The 26,457-nt window shown below is 37.2% G+C and overlaps 1 protein-coding gene across 2 annotated transcripts in view; it reads left to right on the top strand.

Moving 5' to 3' along the window:
- Positions 1 to 24,677, top strand: part of ATF2 (activating transcription factor 2) — a 113,079-nt gene extending 88,402 nt beyond the window's left edge. For both annotated transcript variants that reach the window (XM_006878814.1, XM_006878815.1), the window contains exons 12-13: positions 11,578 to 11,683; positions 24,113 to 24,677. In XM_006878814.1, coding sequence (XP_006878876.1) covers positions 11,578 to 11,683; positions 24,113 to 24,339 — 333 coding nt within the window. In that variant the 3' untranslated portion in view covers positions 24,340 to 24,677. The remainder of the gene's footprint in view (positions 1 to 11,577; positions 11,684 to 24,112) is intronic.
- The last annotated feature ends 1,780 nt before the right edge of the window (positions 24,678 to 26,457 follow it).

The following is a 26,457-nucleotide window of genomic DNA, read 5'->3' on the forward strand; positions in this document are numbered from 1 at the left end:
CCTGCTGCTGAGCCCACGCTGCTGCTGCCACTCCATGAGGCTCCTACTACCAAACCCCAGGGTTTCCCTCACCTGGGATGGATGGTAGGTACACCACCACCCCCACCACTCCCAGGCTGGTGCAACAGAGCCACCACACCACCACAGAGTGGACTTGTTCTGGGGAGAATTCTTGGAGCCAAGATGGCGGCAGCGGGGGACACAGCAGCAGGTTGGAGTTTACTGTGACAGTCCAGAGAAGAAGATCACCAATACATTGGATTGCTGAAAGTCACTGTGAGTTGTCTACATCTTAATGACACTTAACGTGGCAGCATGTCCAAGACAGTAGATATCCTAAATGCACCATATCTTTTGATCTGCTCTCTGCCTCTGCCAAGAACTGTTTAGACCTGGGGGGGCGGGGGTGGGGGGGGGTCTTGTTCACCACTCTCAGGTACCCTTCTCCATATATAAAGGGAGAGGTCAGTGACACCTACTTCAAATTACAGTATGACCACTTACTGGGGGAGGGGGGGTAAAGGTGGCAGTGCTGGAGTTGGGGACGCTGTCCCTAGCCACATGGTCTTTGGTGAGGTGCAGGGTCCGGACTTGTGGGGGGGACTTTGATGGGGGAGCGTGCCAGCCAACCCCTAGGGTGTGTCGCCCAGCCCTCACAGCGCCCTCAGGTTGTGCTGTCGACCCCTGGGTAGGAAAAACTGCCTAGGGTGTACAGAGAATTTTATCTAGGTTACTTTCCTCCACCCTCTCCCTCAGTACACCCATAAGTAACACCCCCAAAGCCCTTCTGTTTGTAACTCACAAGTTCTCTCTAGGTTTGCTCCCTTTTCTGTAGGTAACCTTAATACTGAGTTTTACTCCAGACATGACCTTGAACCCAGTTCCAGAGATAAAAAGGAAATACAGCTGCCAGCTAAGGAAGCAAAGGAGGATGGAGCCTCAGGGTTCAGTCAGCCATCCCCACTGGACCCACCTGGGAAAATATTTTGCAGTCCAGAGGGGAGTAAATGTCAGGAAAATATCTTCTAACAGAACAAGAAGGCAAGCAGCTTTAACCCAAGACCACCAGTAAGGTGATAAAGTGTGCTCCCTTTCCCCCTTCACATCAGCACCCCTGTTTAGCATGAAGAAGCCAGAGAGTCTGCACCCAGTTCCCAAATGAGAAACCCACAAGTGAATAAGACAGTTTGTTTAATCACCATTGGACTATGCTTACCATTGCCCTGTAACATCTGGTCCCCACTGGATCCTTTTCATTTCCGTCACCTGCTCCCCCACTACCAACCAAATTGTGCAGCCCTGCAGCAACAGCATCCCTGAGATTTTGATCCCTGCTTCTACTCCCAACCCTCACCTCCTTGTATCCCCAGCATGTTTTTCCCAATTAAAAAAAAAAAAAAGATGATGCAGCCAGGGTGGTATTGGAGGGAAGGATGATAAAACTCTGTCTCAAATACTCAGAGCATATTGTTAGGAAAAGCCAGTCCTTGGAAATGTACACCATGCCTGGAAGGATAGAGGGTTAGTGAAAGAAAGGAAGACCCTCAACGAGATAGATTGACACAGTGCCTGGAGCAGTGGACTTGGGTGTGTCAGGGATGGTGAGGATGGCACAGGATAGAGCAGAGTTCAGGTCTGCTGATCATAGGGTCACTATGAATCATGATGCACTCAATGGCACTCACAACTGTAATAGTATTGGCTGGAAGTCTTTTGAGCCTTTCATTTATTCCATTGATCAGATTGAAAATTTTATTACTAGGAAGATTACAAATGTGTTAACATTTAGAAAAATAACTCTTTGCTAATATTAGCTACTTATTATTCATTCTGTATCTCTTATATTCAAGATATGTTATTAACATCACGAAAAGATAAAGGGAAATAACCCAGTTGAAAAATGGACACAAGATATGAACAGACACTTCACCAAATAAGACATTCAGATGGCAAACAAACACATGAAGCAATGTTCAAAATCCATAGCTCTAAGAGAGATGCAAATCAAAACAACTATGAGATATCATCTCACCCCAGTCAGAATAGCAAAATTTAACAGAACAGCAAACAACAAATGCTGGCATGGTTGTGGAGAAACTGGAACCCTTATTCACCATTGGTGGGAGTATAAAATGGTGCAACCACTGTGGAAGGCTTTTTGGCGCTTTCTCAAAAAGTTGCAAATAGAAATACCATTGACCCAACAATTCCACTTACTGGGAATAAACCCTAAAGCCATAACCACCACCCCAGCAGATATATGCACACCCATGTTTATCGTGGCTTTATTCACAATAGGAAGGAGTTGGACACAACCCAAGTGCCCATCAACAAACGAATGGACAGAGAAGCTGTGGTATATTCAGACAATGGAATACTGCATTGAAGAACAAGGAACTCATGAAATATTATTCAAAATGGTTGACCTTGAAGGACATTATGCTGAGTGAAGTATCTCAGTCACAAAAGGACAAATACTTCGTGGTGCCACTGTTGTAAAGCAGGACTGACATAGGGGTTGGGAGGAGACTGAGAAGGATGGGTTAAATAACGTATACTGCATTGAAACAAATGAGGGAGAAAATTGTTTCAGAGGGAAAATTATTAGGTATTTTTGTCAAGACAGGAGTCCAGAGCGAAGGCTGTATCGTGGAGTGGACCTGGGGGGATGGATTGTAAAATAATGAAAGAATTTTTCTTTTACTTTTCCAAGTGGGTAGTGTACTAGGGGAGAGGGTTGGGAGGGGAGAAAAGTGCAACAATGAATGAATGGAAAACCAAAGTCTCTGTAAATTTTCACTGACTTTTTTTTTTAAGTGTGTGTGTGTGTACTGTCAAATTGGATCTGACTGGTACAGGAGGAGATTGCCCCTCCTTCTCCAGCAGAACATCTGGTGGATTTGAACTGTGTATCTCTGAGATTGCAGTACAGCTTCTTGCCACTAGGCCACCAGAGCTCCCTTGAAATTAATAATAAAGTTAAAAAAATCTAAAAAAGAAAATTAAAGGGATATGTGATTGCGTATTAGTGTCATGACAGGAGTCCAGAATGAAGGCTGCACAGTGGAGTAGACTTTGGGGGAGGGATTGCATAACAGTGGAAGAGTTTTTCTTTTGCTTTTCAAGGAGAAGAGTGAATTGGGGGGAGGGATATGCAGGGAGAAAAGGTCAACAAGGAATGAATGGAAACTAAAAAAAAAGTGTTATTTAATTTATCAGTGGAAAGACATTATCCTTAGATTTACAGAATTTAAGTGCCCTGGTAGCTTAGTCTGTAAATTTGCACAACCGATCCAGAGTGGCACCCCTCTAGCAGTTCAAATTCACCAGTGGCTCTGTGGAAGAAAGATGGACAGTCTCTTAACTTGTGATTTACAGTCCCAGAAATCTGCTGGGAGTTCAGCTATAAGCCAGTTCCAATTTGACAGCAGTAAGTTGAATTTAAGTGAGAAAACAGACATGGAATATATCATTAGTTTGTGAGAATAGGACTAGGATCGTTCCAACTCATTTTTCAGAGTGTTTTTAAAAATATTATATGCCTTTGTTAATAACACTGTCATCTTCCCCCACACACACCGCCCCCACCTCAATTGTAGAAATGAAATTATTTTGTTTTAAAGTATAAGATTTTGTTTCCATGATAACACATGGAAATATAAGTCTCTCTTTAACTTCTTTGAAGAGTACAAAAAGGTCCTATCTGTTGCAATGAGAAAATCCTAAAAAAGAAGCGGTATTGCCAAATGTTTTTTCCCCAGTCAGTAAAGGTTTTTACTCTGTTGGAAAACGTTTTTGATATACACAGGGATTTAATCTTTAGAAGGCCCCATTCATCAATTTTATCCTCTTAAGTTTGTGCCTTTCTGGTTGTATTTGGCAGTCTCTTTTTACCATACACTGCGCCGTCTAAGCTTGATCGCGGTTTGTCTCTGATGAACTTTATATGGTTTGGGGCTTTATTCCTAGTCTCTGATCCACTGCTTTCTGCAGATAGCAGTCCAGTTTTGCCAGCACCTTTGTTGAAGAGGTTGTCATTTCCCCATTTGATAGATTTTATTTCCTTATCGAATATCATTTGACCATATATGATAGTTGAGTCCATTTCTTGGTTCTCAGTTCTGTTCTTTTGGTCTCTGTGTCTGTCATTGTACCAGCACCATGCTGTTTTGGTTATTAACACTGTATAGTAGGTTTTGAGGTCAGTGAGTTGCTGTAGCTCCCACTTCATTTTTGTTTCCTCAGAATGGCTTTGCTTATTTGGGGTCTCTTCTTCTCCAAATAAACTTGACAGTTTCTCTTCCAATCTCCTTGAAAAATGTATTTGGTATCTGTATTGGAATTGTGTTGAACATGGAGATTGCTTTTGGTAGGATTGTCATTTTCACAATGTTGAGTCTTCCTATCCATGAACAGGGCACCTTTTTCCATTTAGGTCTTTTACTGTGTCTCACAGAAATGTTCTGAAACTATTCATTATCATTTCTTTAATTTGGAAGTAGTGGGTGAATTAGAAAATCAAAGATAATAAATTTACATGATGGTTGATTATTAGTATATGGCCAAATATTAATCAATTGATTATTCTGGCACGATTTCAATAGGTTAATCTTCACATAAACAGTATAAGCGTAATCTGTAGTCTGCTGATAGGGAGTGAGCCCACTAGTAACTCTGTAAGAGAAGAATGAGCAATCTCACATTTGGAAACCCATTGGAGGGTCAGCTATGAGTCAGTTCCCATTTGATGGCAGTTTGAATATGTAGATAAGGGTTAGTGGTTGTATTAAGCACACCTTTAAATTGGTTTCTTTGGTTTCATATAATTTCTGTAAAAGTTTCAGGAAAAAAATCTGTTACATGAATTTTAAATCGATAATTTACAACTTAATTATATTTTATTGTGTATGAATTCTGTATATCTGAAAATATGTAAAGTTAATTTCCTTTTCTGTGGTCTTTTTGTTGTTTGCTCAGTTAAATACAAAGTTAAGATGACTTGCATCAAAAATCAAGTGCCTTTCACAATAGATACATCTTGATAGAATGAAAAGAAAATGTGGGCTACAATGAATTCTTAAGTTCATCTTAACAGGACTAGTTGAGATTAGAGAATTCCTTAAACCTTAAATCTTAAACCAAATTCTCTCTCAAGGTCACCCTTAGCTTAATAACAGATCAACTTGTAATTAAAGGCTGTCACCCTTCAATAAGAAACTCTTTTAAAAATTATCTATATGAAAACAAATGATCAAAAATTTCTCTAAAGCAAAAAAGGGAAAAGATAAGGTGATAATGAAACTAACATTCTAGGAATAGTACAGCCAGAATGCAATGAATGGTAATGATAATACATGATGAAAAATGTAAGAAATGGCATTGAATAATTTGTATAGAAATTGTTAAATGAGAATCTAATTTGCTGTGTAAATGTCTACCTTATACACAATAAATAATATCAAGAAAGAAAGTTCATTACCTTTTTTGGTCCTTTATGTTCATTACCCTTTGTTAGCTTATGGCATCTTCACATTTGTTGATTTGTTAATGAACCAGGAAGTCTAATTAGATTAACAATCATAATACCATCAATTGTTACGTTGGAGATAAGAGAAACAGATGTCCCATTTATCTGCTTCATATCTGTCTATTTTAAAGAAAGATTTTGTGTATATATTTTGTTTTGAGTGTATAGGAATATTTTTAATGCTCAGAACTATTTCAGTCTGTAATTTAATATCAGATAATTACTTCATAACTGCTTTCAGGAATTGTATTTTATATAGTATTTTGTTTCATGAGTGTTTGAATAGATAGTTACAACTTAAAACTCTGTCATTGAGGTAATTCTATAAAATATAATTGCTTTCATTTCATAACAGGAAAGTAAGTAGTAATCGTTCGTGAGTAAAATAGGACCTCTGGCCTGGCCTGTTCAATATTATTTAAGCTATTTCATTCCCCTGTAATAGTGTTCACCCTCTATTAAAATTAACTTTGTTGTTACATGCTCTTGAGTCAGTACTGACCCATAGCAACGCTATAGAACAAAGTAGAAATGCCCTATGGGAATTCCAAGGCTATAATCTTTACAGAAGCAGATTTTCACATCCCCCCCCACCCCACCCCACCCCCGCCATGGAATGTTCAGTGGATTTGAACCAACAATTTTTCAATTAAAATTAAGTGCTGTACCTTCAGCACTTCCTAGAATGACCATACTAATTCTGACACAGGATGACTCTCAATAACTTTTCCAAGGCTGTATACGTCTTTATTTGGAAGCAGGAGTGGCATCCACTTCTAAACAGCATGGCTCTGGAAACTCTGTGAACTTTGATGAATGGCGATGGTTGTGGAAGGGCTTCAGGCCTTTTTTTATGGAATCACTGAGTCATGCTTGACTCTACAGCAGTCAACAACAACAACAACATACATCTTTTTGGGAGAAAATGGCCTCATACATCTACTACAGAGTGACTGGTAGATTTGAACCTGTGAACTTTTGTTAGCAATCTAGCATGTAATGTATTGTGCTATCAGGAATTGCCTTGGTCTTCTCTGAAATTAGTTCTGTACTTAATACATTTTAGGCGATGTGCTATATTCTGTGGATAGAGAAAAGGTGATCCCTGCCCTTGAGAAAATCCCAACCAGGCAGAGAAACAGCCACCGGGTTGAGTTTTGTTCCAAGTTAAAAAGTGGTTAAGGGTCATAGTTGAACCAGTTATGTGTCCCCTAAGACTTATGATCTTATGACCAATGATGCTGAGTTTAACTTTTTTTTCTTTTTTATTGAGATTTTAACGAAAGTTTACCAAGAACTTGGATTTCCATTCATTCATTGTTGCACATTTTTCTCCCCACCTCCATCCCCAGTTTGCATTTCTCTTTTAAAAAATTGTTCCCACACCCCTGTTTATCGTGGCTTTGGTCACAATAGCAAGGAGTTGGAAACAACCTAAATGCCCATCAACAAACGAATGGGTAGAGAAGCTGTGGTATATTCGCACAATGGAATACTATGTTGCATTGAAAAACAAGGAACTCATGCAATATTATTCAAAATGGGTGACCCTGGAGGACATTATGCTGAGTGAAATATCTCAGTCACAAAAGGACAAATACTACATGGTGCCACTGCTGTAGGATGGGACTGACATCAGGGTTGGGGAAAGACTCAGAAAAACTGGATAAATTATGTATACGCCATTGAAACAGATGTGGGAGAGAAAAATTTAAAAGCGATATATGATAGGGTATTATCACAAGAGTCCAGAATTAAGGTTGCATAGTGGAGTGTACTTGGGGGAATTGTATATCAAAGAAAGAATTTTTCTTTTACTTTTCACAGAGACATGCAAACTTGGCGGGGGGCGGGGAGGGCTGGGCAGGGAGAAAAGTACAACAGTGAATGAATGGAAATCCAAAATCTCTGTAAATGTTCATTAAAATTAATAAATTTTTTTAAAAAAAATCATTGTTGCCGTTTTCTCCCTCCCCTCCCCCTAGTCTACTTTGCTATGTACCTCTCATTTTAGACTGTTGTCATGCAGATACTACCTAACCATATATTCCTTTTAAACAGTTCTTTCCCTCATCTGTTTCAATGCAAAGTACATTATTTATTCCCTCTTTTCTTAGTTTCTACCTGACCCCTATGTCAGTCCTGTTTTATAACAGTGGCATTATGCAGTATTTGTCTTTTTCTGACTGAGATATTTCACTTAGCATAATGTCCCTCTGGGTCCCTCATTTTGTATATTTCATGGATTTCTTGGGGGGTTTTTCAGTGCAGCTTAGTATTCCATTGTTCAAATATACCACAGCTTCTGTATCCATTCATTTGTTCATGTTCCCATCTCTTTGCTATTGTGAACAACACAGCAGTAAACCATAGGTGTACATCTATCTGGTTCCTGTGTAGTCAACAAGTAAGGTCTTAAAGTCGTCTTGTGTGTTTTTTTAAAAAAGTCATTTGTTATGAATAAATCATTAAATGTACAAAATTCCATCTCTAGTATCATTTCTGTCACCAAGATTATTCTTTCCACCTACCGTTCCTTCCTCATTGTTTCTGACTTTGGCATTCCAGTCACCAGTAATTAGGAATGACTTTTAATTGCATGTTTGGTCAATTTTGGACTGCAAATGTGGGTAGAAACCCTCAATTTCCCCCTCTTTGGCTTTAGTTGTTAGTCTGTATATTTGTATTAATAGTCATATGAACAGGTCTTGTATGCGTATGGATAGTATCCTTTCCCTCACAGATTGTACTTTAGGATACAAATTCAAGCCTGGACTTGAGATATGCTATAAGCAAGATCTAGGAAGCATCAAATGAAGTAGAAGGTGTAAACAGAGGCATGATACCAAACAGAATGGACTGATGCTGAAAAACTCCAAGAAGTATCATAGGAACAAGAGCCAGTGGTAATAAAAGAGGACGTTTGTGCTACACTGAAGGCATAGACAAAAAAATACATAGTTCCCGGAATTGATGGGATATACCAATTGACAACATGTTAAACTAACATATGCAACGCTGGATGGGCTCACCTGTCTATGCCAGAAAATTTGGAGGACAGATCCCTGGCCAATTGATTGGAAGTGGAAGAGATACTTATTTTGTACCCAATTCCCAAGAAAGTTGATCGAAGAGAATGTGGAAATTATCACTAATATCACCAGAAAGCGAACTATTGCTGAAGATCATCCAAAAATTCCTGGAACAGTACATTGACAGAAATGCTAGAAGTTCAAGTAGGGACTAGAAGAGGCATCAGGGGATCATTGCTGATGGCAGATGCATCCTGGCTGAAAGCAGAGTATGCCAGAAGAATGTCTTGTTTTTTATTAACTATGCACCAGCATTTGACTGTATGAATCACAACAAACTATGGCTAATCTTCAAAAGAATGGGAATCCTAGAACACTTAATTGTTCTCATATGAAATCTATATCTAGAGAAAGAAGCTATTGTCTGAACAGAGGCAAGGGAACACTGCATAGTTTAAGTGTTCTGGGATTCCCATTCTTTGATTACCTTTCTTGGGAATGGGTACAAATACCCACATTTGCAGTCCAAAATTGACCAAACATGCAATTAAAATGCATTTATAATTATTGGTGACTGGAATGCCAAAGTCAGAAATAATGAGGAAGGAACGGTAGGTGGAAAGAATAATCTTGGTGACAGAAATGATACTAGAAATGGAATTTTGTACATTTAATGATTTATTCATAATAAATGACTTTTTTTTTAGAAAACACACAAGGTGACTTTAAAACCTTACTTGTTAACTACACAGGAACCAGATTGCCTATATCAGTAAAAAGAATAGTTGGAGAAACTCAGTATCATAGTCAAAATCAGGCCAGGCACTGACAGTAGACAGACTGTCAATTACTTACATGCAAGTTCAAATTGAAGGTGAAGAAAATGAAAACAATCCCAAAAGAATTAAAATACAATTTTTAATCTATTCCACCTGAATTTAAAAGTCATCTCATCATGTTTGAGACACCAGTGATCAAAGACCAAGGAGTGAGATGACATCAAAGAAGAGAGCAAAAAGGTCATTACAGAGGAAAGGGGGAAATGGAAGTCAGAAGACATAAAAATTGTGTCAAGCTGTCGAGAAGCCAAAACAAAGGAGAAAGATGCTGAAGTAAAAGAGCTAAGCAGAAGATTTTATAAGGTAGCTCAAGAAAACAAAGAAAAAATATTACAAAAAAATTTGTAAAGAGGTGGAGTCCTGCTCAGATTGTTAATAAAGCACAATAATTATCCATGTTAACACTAGCTGTTGCGTTATTCCATAGAAATAAGTTTTCTACAAAATACTCTTTAAAATAAAACTTTTATATAGTTCAGCCATTTACACTTTAGTCACTATATACCTATTCTTGAATTTTGTGGTGACATATCTAACATAATTTACCATTTTTTTAATTGTATTATTTTTTACGTGTACCGTCAAATCAGATCCTACTGATAACAGGAGGAGATTGCCCCTCCTTCTCCAGCATAATTTACCATTTTTAACAAATGTTTTAAGTGTACATTTCAGTGGCATTAAGTAAACCCAAAATGTTGTAACTATCATCACTGTCTGCCTTGGGAATATTTTTATCACTCCAGATACTCTATACCCATACATTGACTTTTTCACTCCTCTTCATACAATCATTTTATCTGAATAAGACATTCTAAATGTAATTGATATTTATTTTAATGATTCAGAGTTATTTTTGAGTTCTATAGTTTAATATTGAACTTGGTTGATATTGAACTGTGAGTAGCCACTTGATCCATATACATGTTTCCTGTATTTTCGCATTTACTTTTGGATTCATAGTTGAAGTTTGAATGGTTAAGATAATTCTGAGTCCAAATAAGTAGACTTTGTAAGTTAAAAATTTTTTGTTATCTATTTTACAAAATGTAAATCATATACACTGCTTAAATACTGATAATAGTCGTGTGTGTGTGTGTGTATGTATGTATGTTATGGTTTTATGCCATCGAGTCACTACGACTCAAAGAGACCCTATTAACAGTGGCTCTGAGCTTTGTCCTATCCTGATCCTATTTCACTGTCTCAACACACCTGACCCCATTGCCACAGTCACTGTGTCATCCCATCTCATCAAGGCTATATGTATAAATGTGAGAGTGTGTGTGTGTGTGTGTGTGTGTGTGTGTGTGTGTGTGTGTCCCAAAGGAATTAACTGTACTTAATTTTTAGAACCTTTTGTAGAATTTCTCAGGTTTATACATCCAGACAAAGGCTGAAGTCAGCTCATTCTGTCATAAGAAGTAAGATAAATCACCATTGTCTTAGCAGGTTTAAATTCAAGTATGTTTCAATTATCAGATGAAAGGCTTCTAAGCTGTTTAGATATTCTATCTAGTTTCCTTGGGTCTGATGCTCGGCACATTGCCTTGCAGTAAAATTTAGGTGGATTGATTCAGTGACTGGGTTAATGGGGAGGGAGTGTCAGAGACAGTGTGATTGGCACAGGACAGAGCAGAGTTTAGGGCTGTTGTACATATGGTCGCTATGACTTGCAAGCGACTTGACGGCATATAACAACAGCATTGACTCTGATTATTGTGGTTCTTCGATGGCTCTTCCTAGTCTAGGAAACTGCAAGATTACATAATTGAAGTTTTTTTTTAAATTTTTTTTCTTTTCAAGTGAATAGAATCAGTAAAAATTCATCTTCGTGTTACTAATTATTAAAATAATAAAAAGAAACTGTAACATACATAAAATAAATATACCTTGGATAGGTATTCTTTAATATATAATAAGTCTACAAGCATATGGCAGCGTAATAACCAGTTGTATTTACCTTATTTAAACTTTTATGTAAAGTTGACTTTTTAATAAATGTTTAACCTATAAAGATTGATGTACTGACTAAACATTTAAGCAGTTTATTTTCTTTAATCCTTGATTTTTGTTAAAGATGCCTGATTTTTGAATCTTGATCATTGCTTGTTTTAAACAGTGTAAAATATGTTTAGCCTGATGCTGGTGTAAGGTACATGAGTTGTTTCTTCTCCAGAGCGAAGTCACCCTGCTGAGAAATGAAGTGGCACAGCTGAAACAGCTTCTTCTGGCTCATAAAGATTGCCCTGTAACCGCAATGCAGAAGAAGTCTGGCTATCATAGTGAGTAATGTTCCATTACCTTGCGCCTTAGGCTACATCAGTGAAATACCACAAGTTTGAACCTAGTTGCCATTAACAAATGGCTGTGGTTCAGATTTTTAAGATTCAATATCAGAATTTCTTGAGGTTATTATGGAATAAGAGGGTATGTTTCTTAGAAACTAGAGAGTTTTATGAATTTTCCAACTTCCAGGATTTTCTAAGTGTTGTTATAAGTTAACGGAAAGGATTAGGTGATAATTTTAAGATATCCTATAAGTACTGATGATCCTTCATGTATCTCAGGGTAATACTTTATCTTCAGGATTGACAAAGGGAAACTACTTCCATTCCAGCCTCCATTCAGTAATGAGAAGATTTTCATTTTCTAAAAAGTCAGCTTCACTTAGGAGCATATAGTATCTTTGTTAAGTGTCAGGTCCTATTGTTCTTTGTTATATGTCACCACTGTATAATGTTTTTACTGTTTTGAGCCTTTATGTTGAGATTTTTGGTAATTCATAAAAATGTTAATATAGAATGTTACTTAAGTTATCTGATTGTATGTTTCCTTTTAAATGTTTTCTCCAAAAGTAAGATTAGTCTATTTTCAGCATTTTAAAGATTAATCATGCTTTTTCTTTCTTGTAATGTCCTTCTTTTTGATAAGATACACAATGTTAGAACCAGCTGTTACTCTTGAATAAATGGCCAATTTTGTCCATTGTACACAAATTTGTAACAAATAACAGATCTGGGAATGCATTAGGCAACATTCATAATATATAACCCAGCTTTCGTTTTTATGATTTAGTGATATTTCAGGATATTTGTAAATGTGAAGATTGTTTCAGCCATATGTATCCACTTCATTTTAATTTGCCAGTGTCAGTAATTCAAAAGAAAGAAACATTTGTATTGGATGCAAACAGTTCCTCAGGTGCTCACGATAAAACTTAATGGCTACTATCTTTACTTGTAGTCATTGTAAGCAGTTTCATCAAAATGGGCAATATTTTTTAATTTAAAAGATTCAGGAGATTTAGCAACTCTCTATTGCCATATATATTTAGAACACTGATTTTTGTCAGTTTTGTGAATATAAATAAATCTCATTCAGTCCTTTGATATATCTAGTCATTTTGACAGGATGGTAAGACACATTGTGGAGAAAATTGGAACCGTATAGAAATATGTTTGAGATTTATATTAACAATGATTGCTGCAGGGAAGAAACCATTATGGTTCCCATCTGACTAACAACATAATTTCCTATAGAAGCTACTGAAGACAGCATTATGCATGCGTGATTTTCCTAGACAGGAACGCTTTCTTGAATTCTGATAGTTCAAAAGGAAATATATGAATGATTCTATAAAACCAAAAGGAAACAACTCCTCTTAAATTATATTCCATTGTTAATATATCTGCATTTTTAAAATTTTAAATCATGTCTTGTATGATCTCAACACTTGTATCTGCATTATCCAATTTCAGCAAATACAAACTAACTTTTCACCTTTGATGTACAGCTATACTTTTAATAAATATTCAGATACTAGATTCTAAAAATAAAATTATTTTTAAAAATCCCCTCTTTAATAGTACATTTTAAGTAACATTACAGTATTGTACTATGTTATGAGAATGTAGGAAGTAAGACATTTTTGCAGATGCAAGGGTTGAGAAGGACAACAGAAGTCTGGCAGTTGACACCACTCACTCTGCAGCAGTCTTCTTACTTCATCTGTGAAGCAACTCTACTCCATCCTGTAGCATAATCATTAGACTTAGCAGCTACTTTTGCCCTCTCTGGTCATATAAATCATCAGGTTGACTAAAGTATAAAGTTATAGCATAAAATTTGTTCTCTTTATCTCCTGATCAGAAAAGTAATTTCTGCATTCAACCTTGACATTTTTTTTTACTCTTTTTTTTTTCTCTACTACTTAAGAGTAATAGTAAAAGTTGACATAAGTGAACATTTATATCTTGGCCAAAATTAGGAGAAATTAATAAATACTTAATATACTGCACATGTTGTAACATACAGCAATTGTTAATGCTGATGAGCTGTAATACTAATTCACTTTTTAAATACATATATAGAAGTACTATGCCAAGTTGTACTAGAAATAAACAAACACTACATACAAACTTGTGGGGGTAAGGGAGAGTATACCATCATGCTATCATAGGGCCTGTCTTATTTTAGCACTAAAACATCCTGGGAATCTCTTTGTGACTGTTAGGTGCTGTTGAGTTGAGTATGACTCATAGCAGCCCTGTGAACATCAAACGTGAAACCTGTCCTATCCTATGCAATCCCCATCATCTCTGACACACTGCAAGCCATTGCTGAAGTTACTGTGTCAGTCCATCTCATTCGGGATCTTCCTCTTCTTCACTGACCCTCCATCTTTCCAAGCGTGAGGTCCCTTTCCAATGAATAGCCTCACCTACGTACATGTCCAAAGTAAGAAAGGCGAAGCTTCACAATTTTTGCCTCCAAGGAGCACTCTGTCTACACTTTTTCCAGGACTGTCTGTTTGGAGGTTTTTGGCAGTCCACGGGTTATTCAGTACTCTTCTCTAGCATCACAACTAAAAGACATTAATTCTTCCATCATCCCTATTCATTGTTCCTCTCTGAGGTATAGCAGATAAGTGGGAAGACCATGGCCTGAATCAGGCACACCTTAGTCTTCAGACTGACATCATTGCTCTTCAGCATTTTGGAGAGGTCCCTGACAATGGGCTTGCCCAATGTAATAGGTCTCCTATTTTCCTGACTGCTGGTACCAAGGATGTTGATTGTAAATCGTAGCAAGATTAAATCATTGACAGCTTCAGTCTTTTTTTAATCAGTCATAATGTTGACTGTTGGTCCTGTGAAGACCTTTGTTCTCTTGATGTTGAGATATAATCTATAATGTCGGCTATATTCTTTAAAATTCTGCTGCAAGCATTTATATCCTTTTCACTTTCAGCAAGCAAAAATGTGTCATCTTCATATCGCAGGATGACCATGAATGATCCAATCTTAATGTTACATCTTCATAGTGTTCAGCTTTGCAAATTGACCAAATATGCAGTCAAGATGCAATAATAATTATTGGTGACTGGAATGCAAAAGTTGGAAATAATGAGGAAGGAATATGGTTGGAAGGTATGAAATTGGTGACCGAAATGCGGCCAAAAAGCAAATGATTTAATTTCATGCACTCAGTGATTTGTCAATATCAAATATCTTTTTTAAAAAGCACAAATGGCAAGTTTACACATGGACTTCACCTGATGAATGGCAAGAATCAGATTAACTGTATTTTCAGAAAGAATTCTTGGAGAAGCATAGTATCTGCAGTCAGAATCAGACCAGGTGTTAATTGTTGAGCAGACCAACAATTATTCATGTGCAAGTTAAAATTAAAACTGAAGAAAATTAAAAACTAGTCCCCAGGAACCAAAATACAACTTTGAGTCTATCCCAGATGAATTTAAGAATCCTCTCAAAAAGAAGTTTGAGATATTAAACACCAGTGATCAAAGACCAGAAGGACTATTGGAGGACATCAAAGATATCATCCATGAAGAAAGCAAAAGGTTATTATTACAAAGGACAAGAAAAACCAAAGTGGATGTCAGAAAAGACTATGGGAATCTCTTTAGTTATGGGCAAATAATAATAGTTGGTTCCTATAGCAGCCTAATAATTAATAAGGGAAGTGAAAATAGGAATACATTCTTAATATTTGGATTTTGGAATGCATAAAGCAGATTATATTTTATTGCCATTAACTCTCCAGATCTAAACATAGTTAAAATTGTTTAGTAACTATCTCTGTATAATCTCTTAATTTGAGGATTTTCTAAGAGAAAGAAAGCTACTTAGGCTCTACATGTAAATTGAAAGCTTATGTTTTTTATTATTACACATGGATAAAAGTGTCTTTGTGGTACAGTGGTTAAGTGCTTAGCTACTAACCAAAAAAGTCATTTTAAACTCACCAACTATTTCAAGGCTGAAAGATGTGGCAGCCTACTTCCATAAAGATTGCTGTTGTTAAGTGCTGTCAAGTTGAGTGCGACTCATAAGGACCCTGTGAACCACAGGTCTGAACTTTGTCCTGTCCTGTACCATCTTTACCATCCTTGACATATTTGAGTCCATTGCCACAGACGTTATCCATCCTCTTATTGAGGGTCTTCCTCTCTTTTGCAGATTTTCTACCTTTCCAAGCATGATGTCTCTTTTCAAGGAATAGCCTTTCCTAAAAACATCTACTAAGTCTGTGACACAAAGCTTTGCTACCCTTTTCTCTAAGGAACACTTTACTTTCTCTAAGACATACCTGTTTGTTGTCTTTGCAAACAGTGGCATATTCAGCACTCTTTTTCTGACACCACAACTCAAATGCCTCATTCTTCTGTCATCCTTATTCATTGTCCAGCTCTCAGATGCATTACAGGTGATTTTAAAGACTATGGTTTGAATCAGGTACACCTTAGTCTTTAAGCTGACTTCATTCCTCTTCAGGACTTTGGATAAGTTCCTGACAGCAGACTTTCCAGTGTTCTACGTCTTCCAGTCTCCTGAAGGCTCCTCTCAAGGATGTTGTCTGTGGTCCTAAGCAAGATAATTGTTGACAGTTTCAATCTTTTCTCCATCTATCATGCTTTTGCCTATTGGCCCAGTGGTGAGCACTTTTGTTTCCTTGATGTTAAGATGTAATCCGTGTTGAAGGCTGCAGTTTTTGATCTCCTGCAGAAAGCATGTCATATCCTCCTAACTTTAGTCATCAGCATAAAACAGGTAGTTGATGAGCCTGCCTCTAATTCTGATGCCATACTCTTCTTCATAATGTCCACCTTCTCAAATTATTTGCTCAGTGTACAGATTGAATAGGTATGGAGAGAGGATAGAGCCCTGGTGCACACCTTTTTTGTTCTTAACCCATGCCGTGTTCCCTTGCTCTATTGGGACAACAGCTTCTTGATCCAGGTGTAGATTTTGTATAAGCATAACTCAGTGTTCTAAAATCCCCATTCTTCTCTAGATTAGCCATATTTTGTTATGATCCACAGAGTCAAATGCCTTTGCATACTCAGTAAAACACAAGTAGACATTCTTTTGATACTTTCTGCTTTCAACCAAGATCTATCTTGTTATGTGTCATCGAGTCACTTGCAATTTATAACGGCCCTATGTACAACCACTCTGAACCCTGCTCTATCTTGAGCCAATTTCATTGTCTCTGGCACACCTACTCCCATTACTCAGTCACTGAGTCAATCCATCTCTTCTTCATCTTCTTCTCCTACGCTGCTCCTCCGTCCTTCCAAGCATGATGTCCTTCTCCATGGACTGGTCCCTCCTGGCAATATGCTCAAAGTATGTGAGACACAGCTGCCTCCAAGAAGCAGCCTGGTTTCACCCTTTCCAGGACAGACCAGTTTGTTCTCTTAGCAGCCCATGGTATGTTCAGTACTCCTCTCCAGTACCACAACTAAAAGGCATCGATTCTTCTGTCATCCTTTTTCATTGTCCAGCACTCTAATGCATAGCAAATTGTGAAGACCATGGCTTCAATCAGGTGCCCCTTAGTCTCTAGATTGACATTATTTGTCTTCAGTAGTTTGGAGAGATCCCTGACAGCATATTTTTTCTTTCTTTATTTTTTTTTATGCTACTTAGTCCAGCATTCCATTTTTTTAATTGAAATTTTAATGAAAGTTTATAGAGACTTTAGATTTCCATTCATTCATTGTTGTACATTTTCCTCCCTGCTCACCCCTCTTGACAGCAGATTTTTTTTCAATGCAATTTATCTTTTGATTTCTTGGTGGTTGCTGGTACCGTGAGTGTTGCTTGTGGAGCCAAATATGCTGAAGCAGTTGACAGTCTTGGTCTCTTCACCGTCTGTCCTGATGCTGCCAGTCTTACATCAGCAATAATATCCTTGGTGCTGTAGACTCAACTAAATCTAACTTGTGCTTCTCGCAGTTCTCTGTCAGTGTATGTTCTATCCATTCTTGGATGATCAAGAATATATTTTCCTTGTGTGTGGTATTAATGATAACTGTTTGATAATTTGCACATTCTGTTGGATCACCCATTTCTTGGGAATGGGAACAAATAGGGATCTTGTCTAGTCATTGGTTAGGTAGCAGTCTTCCAAATTTCCTGGCAAAGCATGGTGAACATGTTCAGTGCTACATCTTTTATTTGGAACATGTCAGTTGTATCACATCAATTCCTGAGGCCTTGTTTTTTGCCAGTGCCTTCAGTGCATCTTATCCCTTCAGCCCCAATATCAGTCCTGTTTTACAACAGTGGCAGTATGCAATATTTGTCCTTTTGTGACTGAGATATTTCACTCAGTATAAGGTCCTCCAGGGTCACCCATTTTGTGTATTTCATGAGTTCCTTGTTTTTCAATGCAGCATAGTATTCCATTGTGTGAATAAACCACAGCTTCTCTATCCATTCATTTGTTGATGGGCACTTGGGTTGTTTCCAACTCTTTGCTATTGTGAACAAAGCAACAGTAAACGTGGGTGTGCATATATCTGCTTGGGTGGCGGTTATGGTTTCTTTAGGGTATATTCCCAGTAGTGGAATTACTGGGCCAAATGGTATTTCTGTTTGCTACTTTTTGAGAAAGTGCCATACAGCCTTCCACAGCAGTTGCACCAATTTACACTTCTGCCAACAGTGAATAAGAGTTCCAGATTCTCCACAACCTCACCAGCATTTGATGTTTGCTGTTCTATCAACAGCCTGTTTTACAGAGATAATACAACCTTGTTTATAGAAAATGAAGAAGACTTGAAGCATTTACTGAAGAATGAAGATTTCAAGATGGAGTAGATCTTAACATCAGAATGACAAAAATTCTCCCCACAGACCAATAGATAATATCATGATGGAGAAAAGATGGAAATTTTCAGCAGTTTCCTTTTGAATTCACAATCAGCACCCATGGCAGCAGCAGTCAAGAAAACAAAAGCCAGATCCTATTGGAAAAATCTGCTGTCAAGGACCTCTCCAAAGTGCTAAAGAGTATGGATGTTAGCTTAAAGATCCAAGTCATGGTCATGGCATTTTCAGTTGTTTCATATGCATTTGAAAGTTGGATAGTAAGTAAGGAAGACCAAAGAATGGAGGCTTTTGAATTACAGTTTTGGTGAAGAATATCACATGGACTGCCAAAAGAACAGCAAATCCCAGGCTACTTCTCAGAGGCAAGGATGGGGAAACTTTATCTCACTTCAGGCATGTTGTCAGGAGAGGCCATGGAAAAGACACCATGCTGGGAAAAAGAGGGTCAGTGGCAAATGGAGTGACAGTGACTGTAGCAATGTGTTTGAGTGTGCTGGAGATTGTGACAATGGCACTGGAATGAGTAGGTTCAGATCTGTCGTTCGTGCATTATGGTCAACTTGACAGCACCTAACAACAGCAAAATATATGTAGAGAACACAAGAGCAAATTACCCACCTGTCAAATGGCTGGTTTCTTTTATGTTAAATAGAACTTAACGTGTTTATGATTATTATACCAATAGTTTTCTTCCTTCCACTTGTAGAACAAGTACAGTATTTCACATTGTTGTTATATGCCATTGAATCTCATGCAGTTCATAGCAACCCTGTACACAGTAACCTCTGAACTCTGTCCTGTCCTTAGCCAATCTCACTGTATCTGACACACCTGCCCCTATTACCCAAGTAATCTCATCCAGAGTCATCTTCTCCTGCGTTGCCCTTCTCCAAGGACTGGTCCCTCCTGGCAACAGTCCCAAAGTGTTGAGATGGACCTTCAAAATCCCAGCCTTCAAGACAAAACTTGGTTTCACCCTATCCAGTACAGACTTGCTTGTTTTCTTGCAAGTTCATGATGTATATGTTCAGTAGTATTCTCCAGCACCACACTTCAAAGGCATCAATAATTCTTCTGTCCTTAATCATTGTTTATCTCTCTGATGCATAGCTCATAATTGTGACAACCTTGGCCTGGATCGGGTACATCTTAGTCTCTAGACTGACATCTTTGTTCTTCATCCCTCTGGAGAGGTTGCTGGTAGCAGATTTTCCTAATGCATTTTCATCTTTTGATTTCCTTGCTAGTTCCAAGACTGTTGATTTTAGACCCAACAAACTGAAATTGTTCACAATCTCAATCTCTTCTCCATCTCTCATGGTGCTGCCAATTGGCCCAGTGATGAGAATCTTTGTTTTCTTGATTCTGAGCTTCATTCTAATTTGAAGACTGCAGTCCTTGACAGATACTTCAGGCCCTCCTCAGTCTCAGCAAGCAAGGTTTTGTTATCTGCGTAACACAAGTTTTTTATGAGTCTTCCTCCAATTCTGAGGCTACATTCCTCCTCATAAAGCCAAGCCTTCTGAATTATTTGTTCCACATATAGATTGTAAAGGTATGGAAAAGGATGTATCCCTGGTGCACTCCTTTTCTGATTTTGTACCATGTAGTCTTTCCTTGTTCTCTTCTGATGACTGCCTACTGGTCCAGGTATAGGTTTCACATGAGTGATATCAGGTGTTCTGGGATTCCCATTCTTCTCAAGGTTAGCCACAATTTGTTGTGATCCACACAGTCAAGTGCCTTTGCATAGACATTGAAACACAGATAGAGATTTCTCTGGTACTCTCTGTTTTCAGTCAAGATGCATCTGGCATTGACAGTGACATCCCTAGTGTCACAGCCTCTTCTAAATCCAGCTTGTACTTCTGGTAGTTCTCCATTGATGGTACTGTTCCGGTTGATATTGAATAATCATCAGCAAGATTTTGCTTGCTTGTGATATTAGTGATATTGTTCAACAATTTCCACACTCTCATCGGATCATCGTTTTTTAGAATAGGAATATATATAGATCACTTTAGTCAGCTAGCTAGGTAACTGTCCTTCAGATTGCTTGGCACACCTTGGTGATCATGTCCAGAGCAGTGTCTGTTTGCTGAAATAATAGGTCAGATGGTATTCAATTCAATATCAATTCCTGGGGCCTTGTTTTTTGCCAATTCCTCCAGAGCAGCTTAAACTTCCTTCTTCTTCACTGCTGCTTCTTGGTCATATGCTGTTTCATTAAATTCTTCTGTGTCAGCCAATTATTTTTGGTACAGTAATTCTGTATACTCCTTCCATCTTCTTTTGATGCATCCTGGATCATTCAATATTCTGCCTGTGGCATCTTTTAAGTATTAAAACTCAAGGCTTGAATTTGTTCTGCAGTTCCTTTAGCTTAAGAAATGCCAAGAGAGTTTGTCCCTTTTTATTCTGATCCCAGGTCTTTGCACATTTTGTTATAATACTTTGTCTTGCCAACCTGCCCTTTGAAATCTTCTGTTCAGCTCCTTAATGCCTTGATTTCTTCCCTTTGCTTTGGCTTCTTGGCACACTAGTGCAATATTCAGAGACTCCTCTGACATCCATCTTGGTTTTGTCTTCCTCCTCTGTCTTTGTAATGACGTTTTGCATGCACAATAGATGATATTCTTTATATCCCCCCATGGCTCATCTGGTCTTTGTTTATTAGTGTCCAAGGCCTCAAACCTGTTCTTGAGACAGTATTTAAATTCAGGTGGGATAGACTCACTGTCAAATTTTGGTTTTTGTGGATTTGATACAATTTTCTTTAGCTTAAATTTGAGATTGATGGTCTATTTGCAGTCATCACGTGGCCTAATTTTCACAACTGATAGTGAGCTTCTCCAATAATTCTTTCCACAGATGTAATAATCAGTCTGATTTCTGTGTAGACCATCAGGTGAAGGCCATGCAAATAGCTGTCGTTTTTATATAGAATTTGTAACTGCATCACATTTAAGTGAATACTCATTGCTTTACCTAATGCTGAAATCTGTAGATAATCACTCTTATAGTTTAGTGCTTCATTTTGAGACATTGCTATCAGTATTTACATATATTTCCTTATACCACTTATTCTTAATTTTTTTTATAGCTTCTGTATACCTAGACCTTAATATCTGGAGAAAGGTCAGTTTGTTCTGTTGAAGAATAGTGGTGATGTAACAAGACATTTTTAATTTTTTGTCCATTTAAACTGTCTTCGTCAATGTTTTCTTTGGACATTTAACTATTGTTTGGGCTATTTAGATAATTAAATTATAAACACTTTTTAACATCCATAACTGCTTGATGGAAAAGTATCCAATTTTATCATTTCAAAGAGATTACTAATCATGATTTTTAAATTATATATTAAGGTCATATTCAGTTATGTAGTTGTACATTTAGTACAATATTAATTTTATTCTGTTTCATTAATGTATTTTTAAAACTTGTTTTTTAAAAAAATGCATGGATTTGAGAAAAAGATATCAAAATTCTGTAAGGCTTCCTGTATTTCAGAAAATGCTTCAAGTTGTTCTTGCCTGGTTTCTTCTGTCCGTTATTTACATTAGAAATCAAAGGTCAAGTCTTGCTTCACTGGAGCCACAGTCTCACACCGAATGACTTTCAGAATGGACACCTGTCATCAGGAAGCAGCCTCGTGTGAATTTTTGTGTTTTATAGAAAGCCTGCTTATTGTCACTTTTTTAAAACACTAAAAAAATTCTCAGGAGCAACAGTGTCTCTCTGGAGACTAAGGTGCGCCTGATACAGGCCATGGTCTTTGCAATCGCTTGTTATGCATCAGAGAGTTGGACAATGACTAGGGAGGACAGAAGGAGAGTGGATGCTTTTGAGCTGTGGTGCTGGAGAAGGGTACTGAATGTACCATGGACTGCCAGGAAAACAAACATTCATCTTGGAGAGGATTAAACCAAGCTACTCCTTGGAGGCAAGGATTCTGGGGCTTCGTCTGACATACTTTGGACATGTTGCCAGGAGGGATGGGTCCTTGGAGAGGGACATCATGCTTGGGAGGGTGGAGGGACAGCGCAGGAGGGGAAGACCCTCTATGAAATGGATTGATTCAGTGACTGGGGTAATTGGGATGGGTGTGTCAGAGGCGGTGCGGTTGGTGCAGGATAGAGCAGGGTTTAGGGCTGTTGTGCATAGGGTCGCTATGAGTCGGAAACAACTCGACGGCACATAACAACAACAACAAAAAAAAATTCTTTTAATATCAGGAGTAAAAACCCATATGGTGCTAAAGAAAAGACATGTATTTTTTTAAAGTTAAGGAAAAACTGAACTAGTTTCGTAGACTTGCGCATGTTCTCAGGAGAGTCCAGTCCTTGGAAAAAGATGTTATGCTGGGAAGGTGGAGGGACAGTAATGAGAGGAAAACCCTCCCAAGAGGGATTGACGCAGTGACTGTAACAGTGGGCTCAACAGTGACAGGGCAGGTTTCAGGTCTGTTGTTCATAAGGTTCACAGCATTATTACTGATACATACTTAACATGGTTAAACCACAAAGAAAAAACAAGGACATAGCGAAATAATGTCAGATGGTAACATCCTTTGGTACGTAGCATGAGCTCCTCAGAAGTACCAGTGCTGTTGGCAGTGTTCTAAGTTGGGATCTGGCTCCATAGATGTTCATGTTACCATTGTGTTTTTTAGCTTGTATTTGCTATAAATACGTGTTTGTGTTATAACAGTGGATCTTTTTCCACTAACTGAGATTAGTTGATTTCCTTCTGCTGAAATAAGAAAGATAAGATGCAGGAGATTTGTTATCCCAACATAAAAATTGGTAGATTTCTTTTCATAAATATTTAGAATGCCCCTTCCTGAATGTATTTCAACTGCAGTATCTACAGTTTTATATGGATTTTTCATTTTAATGTCAGTTAATTCATGCAACTATAACAGCTTGTGGCATTTAGAGTCTAAATACTGCTTATTCTCATGTGTATGTATCATTGGAATCAGGTGTTATAATCGTCCATCGCAGCAATAGATGGATAGTCAGCCAGAATAAATAATAGTTCTGGAAAACGCAGAGGGAATAATTTCAAAATGGAGTTTATATGTAAGAATCCATTTTGTTTAGGTATGTAGTTATAATTTTTTTTTTACTCTTTAATAAGAATGGCATGTAAGCAGACAGAACTTCTAGTTTTGTTAAATGTGTTTGCTTGTATTAATGATGCAAAATCTTGATAGGTATTTGATCATATCTGTAAGAAACTGTCAAACTCCCACCTCTCTTTCTTAATATTGTTCGGCAAATACTTCACTTCTTTCCTGTGAATTTCTCAGTGTCCAGATTTCTCTGTGTGTGTGTGTGTGGTTGTTACTTCATTTGACCTGTTGCAGATAAAATTGCCTTTCTTATAATTTATAACTTATTTATTAATTACTCTATTGCAGTCATATCAATTTAGCTAAATAACTTGTTTTCTAAATGACCTGACTTTATGCTCCATGTTAGCTCTATCTACTGATACATTATTATAATTTTTTTTTACTTAAGAAAATGTCTAATTTTTTTTTTTTTTTACTCCATTCAGCTGCTGATAAAGATGACAGTTCGGAAGACATTTCAGTGCCAAGTAGTCCACATACTGAAGCTATACAGCATAGTTCTGTCAGCACTTCCAACGGGGTCAGTTCAACATCCAAGGCGGAAGCTGTTGCTACTTCAGTCCTAACCCAGATGGCGGACCAGAGTACAGAGCCTGGGCTCTCACAGATCGTTATGGCTCCTTCCTCCCAGTCACAGCCCTCAGGAAGTTGATTAGAAACCTGCAGTGCATCAGTTTTCGATACCCATTAATGACTTCAAAGGGAAATCAAGGAAAGACCCATTTCATTTATGTGAAATCTGTGGTTGTAAAAAATTTTTTTTTCTTACTTGAAATTAAATTTGGCTCTAAAGTTGGTGTAGCAGCATTTCATGGTCAGACTGAACAACATTTTCAGTCTCTGGAAGAAGACTGATTGATTTTGCTTTTTTTTTTATAAATATTGTTAGATTTATTAATTTTCTGTGCTCAATGTGTAAATTGTATTATATTAATTGTTGTTTATTTCACTTTTAATTTGGTGGTGTTTTAATAAATGGGGGTGTTACTGAATCTCTCTTCCCACTTCCATTTCTTTTGGCCACCTTCCTCAACTGTGATGCTAGTATTCTTCTATCATTTATACCAAAGTTCTGCATAGTCCCTGTTGACTTTGTAATGTTAACAAGGTCATAAAGCACTAGGCATGAGAAAGATAAAAATTTGCTTTTAATCTTTTTGCCTTTTATTTTGCACATTATGCAAAAAGAAGTACATTGGGGAACACTTTTTTTTTTAAGTGAATGAAAAAGTAAAAGACATACAGTGCGTTTATGCACATTCTTAGACTAGATCAAGGTCATTAATAGTAGTGTTTTATTTTTTATGAAATTTTAAGACTGAATTTTGGAATACTTCATTTCAAAAATAACTTTCAAGTCTTTAAATTTCAGTATTTACCCTATGTTTTGAGGTTAAAAAATAGGAAATTATGTAATATACAATACAGGGTTAAATTAATCTCTAATAATTTTTTAAGTTAGCCTCCTTTTATTTTCCCGATTACAAACTGCGAAGTTTGTGCAGAATCAAGTATGGTATGGTTGCCAGAAAAGCCTGAAATTACTATTTAGAAAATTGAAGACTATTTCCCCCCATTGTCTTGTACTTGTGAGCTAACTTGTCTTTACTCTTGTGAAAGCACTGTCATCTTTTAGTAGCAAATTTTGATAACATTTCTCGTGGGAAAAAAAATCAGTATCTATCTTTAGAACAATGTAACTATAATGTGAGAATGCGAGAGTATGTGAGAGGGACTGCAGTGTGTGAGTGTACCTGTGTGTGTGATGTGTGTATCTCTCAGTAGTTGATGCCAGCTATCTTTGCTTGAATGTGTAACGATGCCTTCAGTGTGATGCTGGCCAATAGATGATTGCAATTTAAAATGTCATTTCTGTGCAGGCTTGGATAACTAACATTCCATGATGTAGTTTGTTTCTGATGAGATGATTGTAGGTACACTTTTCTCATTATCCAGTCATCTGTGGGATACTGAGTTTTCTACTGTGCCATTATCAATTTTTATTCTGCTGTTATGTTCAAAATACAGTACAATATTTTAAAAATAGACTAAAATTGTTAAAAAATTAAAACGTAGTAGATGTGTGTATGAAAATGTTGTAAAATAGTTTTGAGTCCTACCCAGTAGCAACTTCGGGCATTCTAGCAGGATTCCACTATGTAAATATCTGTTGTGCATTTATGGTAAGTTGTGTAGTTTGTTCTGCATCCATACTACACTATTTGCTAAAGTCTCAGTGCCATCTCCTAATGAGACTGACATTTTAAACACCTATATGGAATATCCTTGATGATTCAAGGAAATATCTCACCTGCCTAAGTTCCAAACTGGGAAACATTCAAATTATACAAAAGACATTTCAAGACATTGAACTATGAAGATAACAGGAATTTTATTGCTTGACTTATTAAAGATGAGAGAATTTTTATTTGTTAATTCTACTTCTAAAATTTCTTATTTTTAACTGATTTTATAATTTTGATGTAACCAATTTCTAATCATGATTTTTGTCACAGTTATGCTAAGGAGTTGATCTCAAAGGCACAAAATACGAATTCTGGAGGAAAGCTATTTTTATTGTAGTTTTGATGGGTTAGGGAAAGCCTTGTAGGCTCACTCTCCTCAGTCTTTTAGTGCATATTTCTTTCATTGTATTATTTATGCAAGTTAAAGTTCTTTGATAACAGAGTTCTTGCAATTGTAAAATAAAACTACATAGATGTAAGAAGTCATGTAAACGGTTAATGAGCTTACCACGGTTAGCAAAACT

This window comes from Elephantulus edwardii, unplaced genomic scaffold, assembly GCF_000299155.1.
Source record: "Elephantulus edwardii isolate Elephantulus edwardi_28Jun2011 unplaced genomic scaffold, EleEdw1.0 scaffold00001, whole genome shotgun sequence".
Classification (NCBI taxonomy): Eukaryota; Metazoa; Chordata; class Mammalia; order Macroscelidea; family Macroscelididae; genus Elephantulus; species Elephantulus edwardii.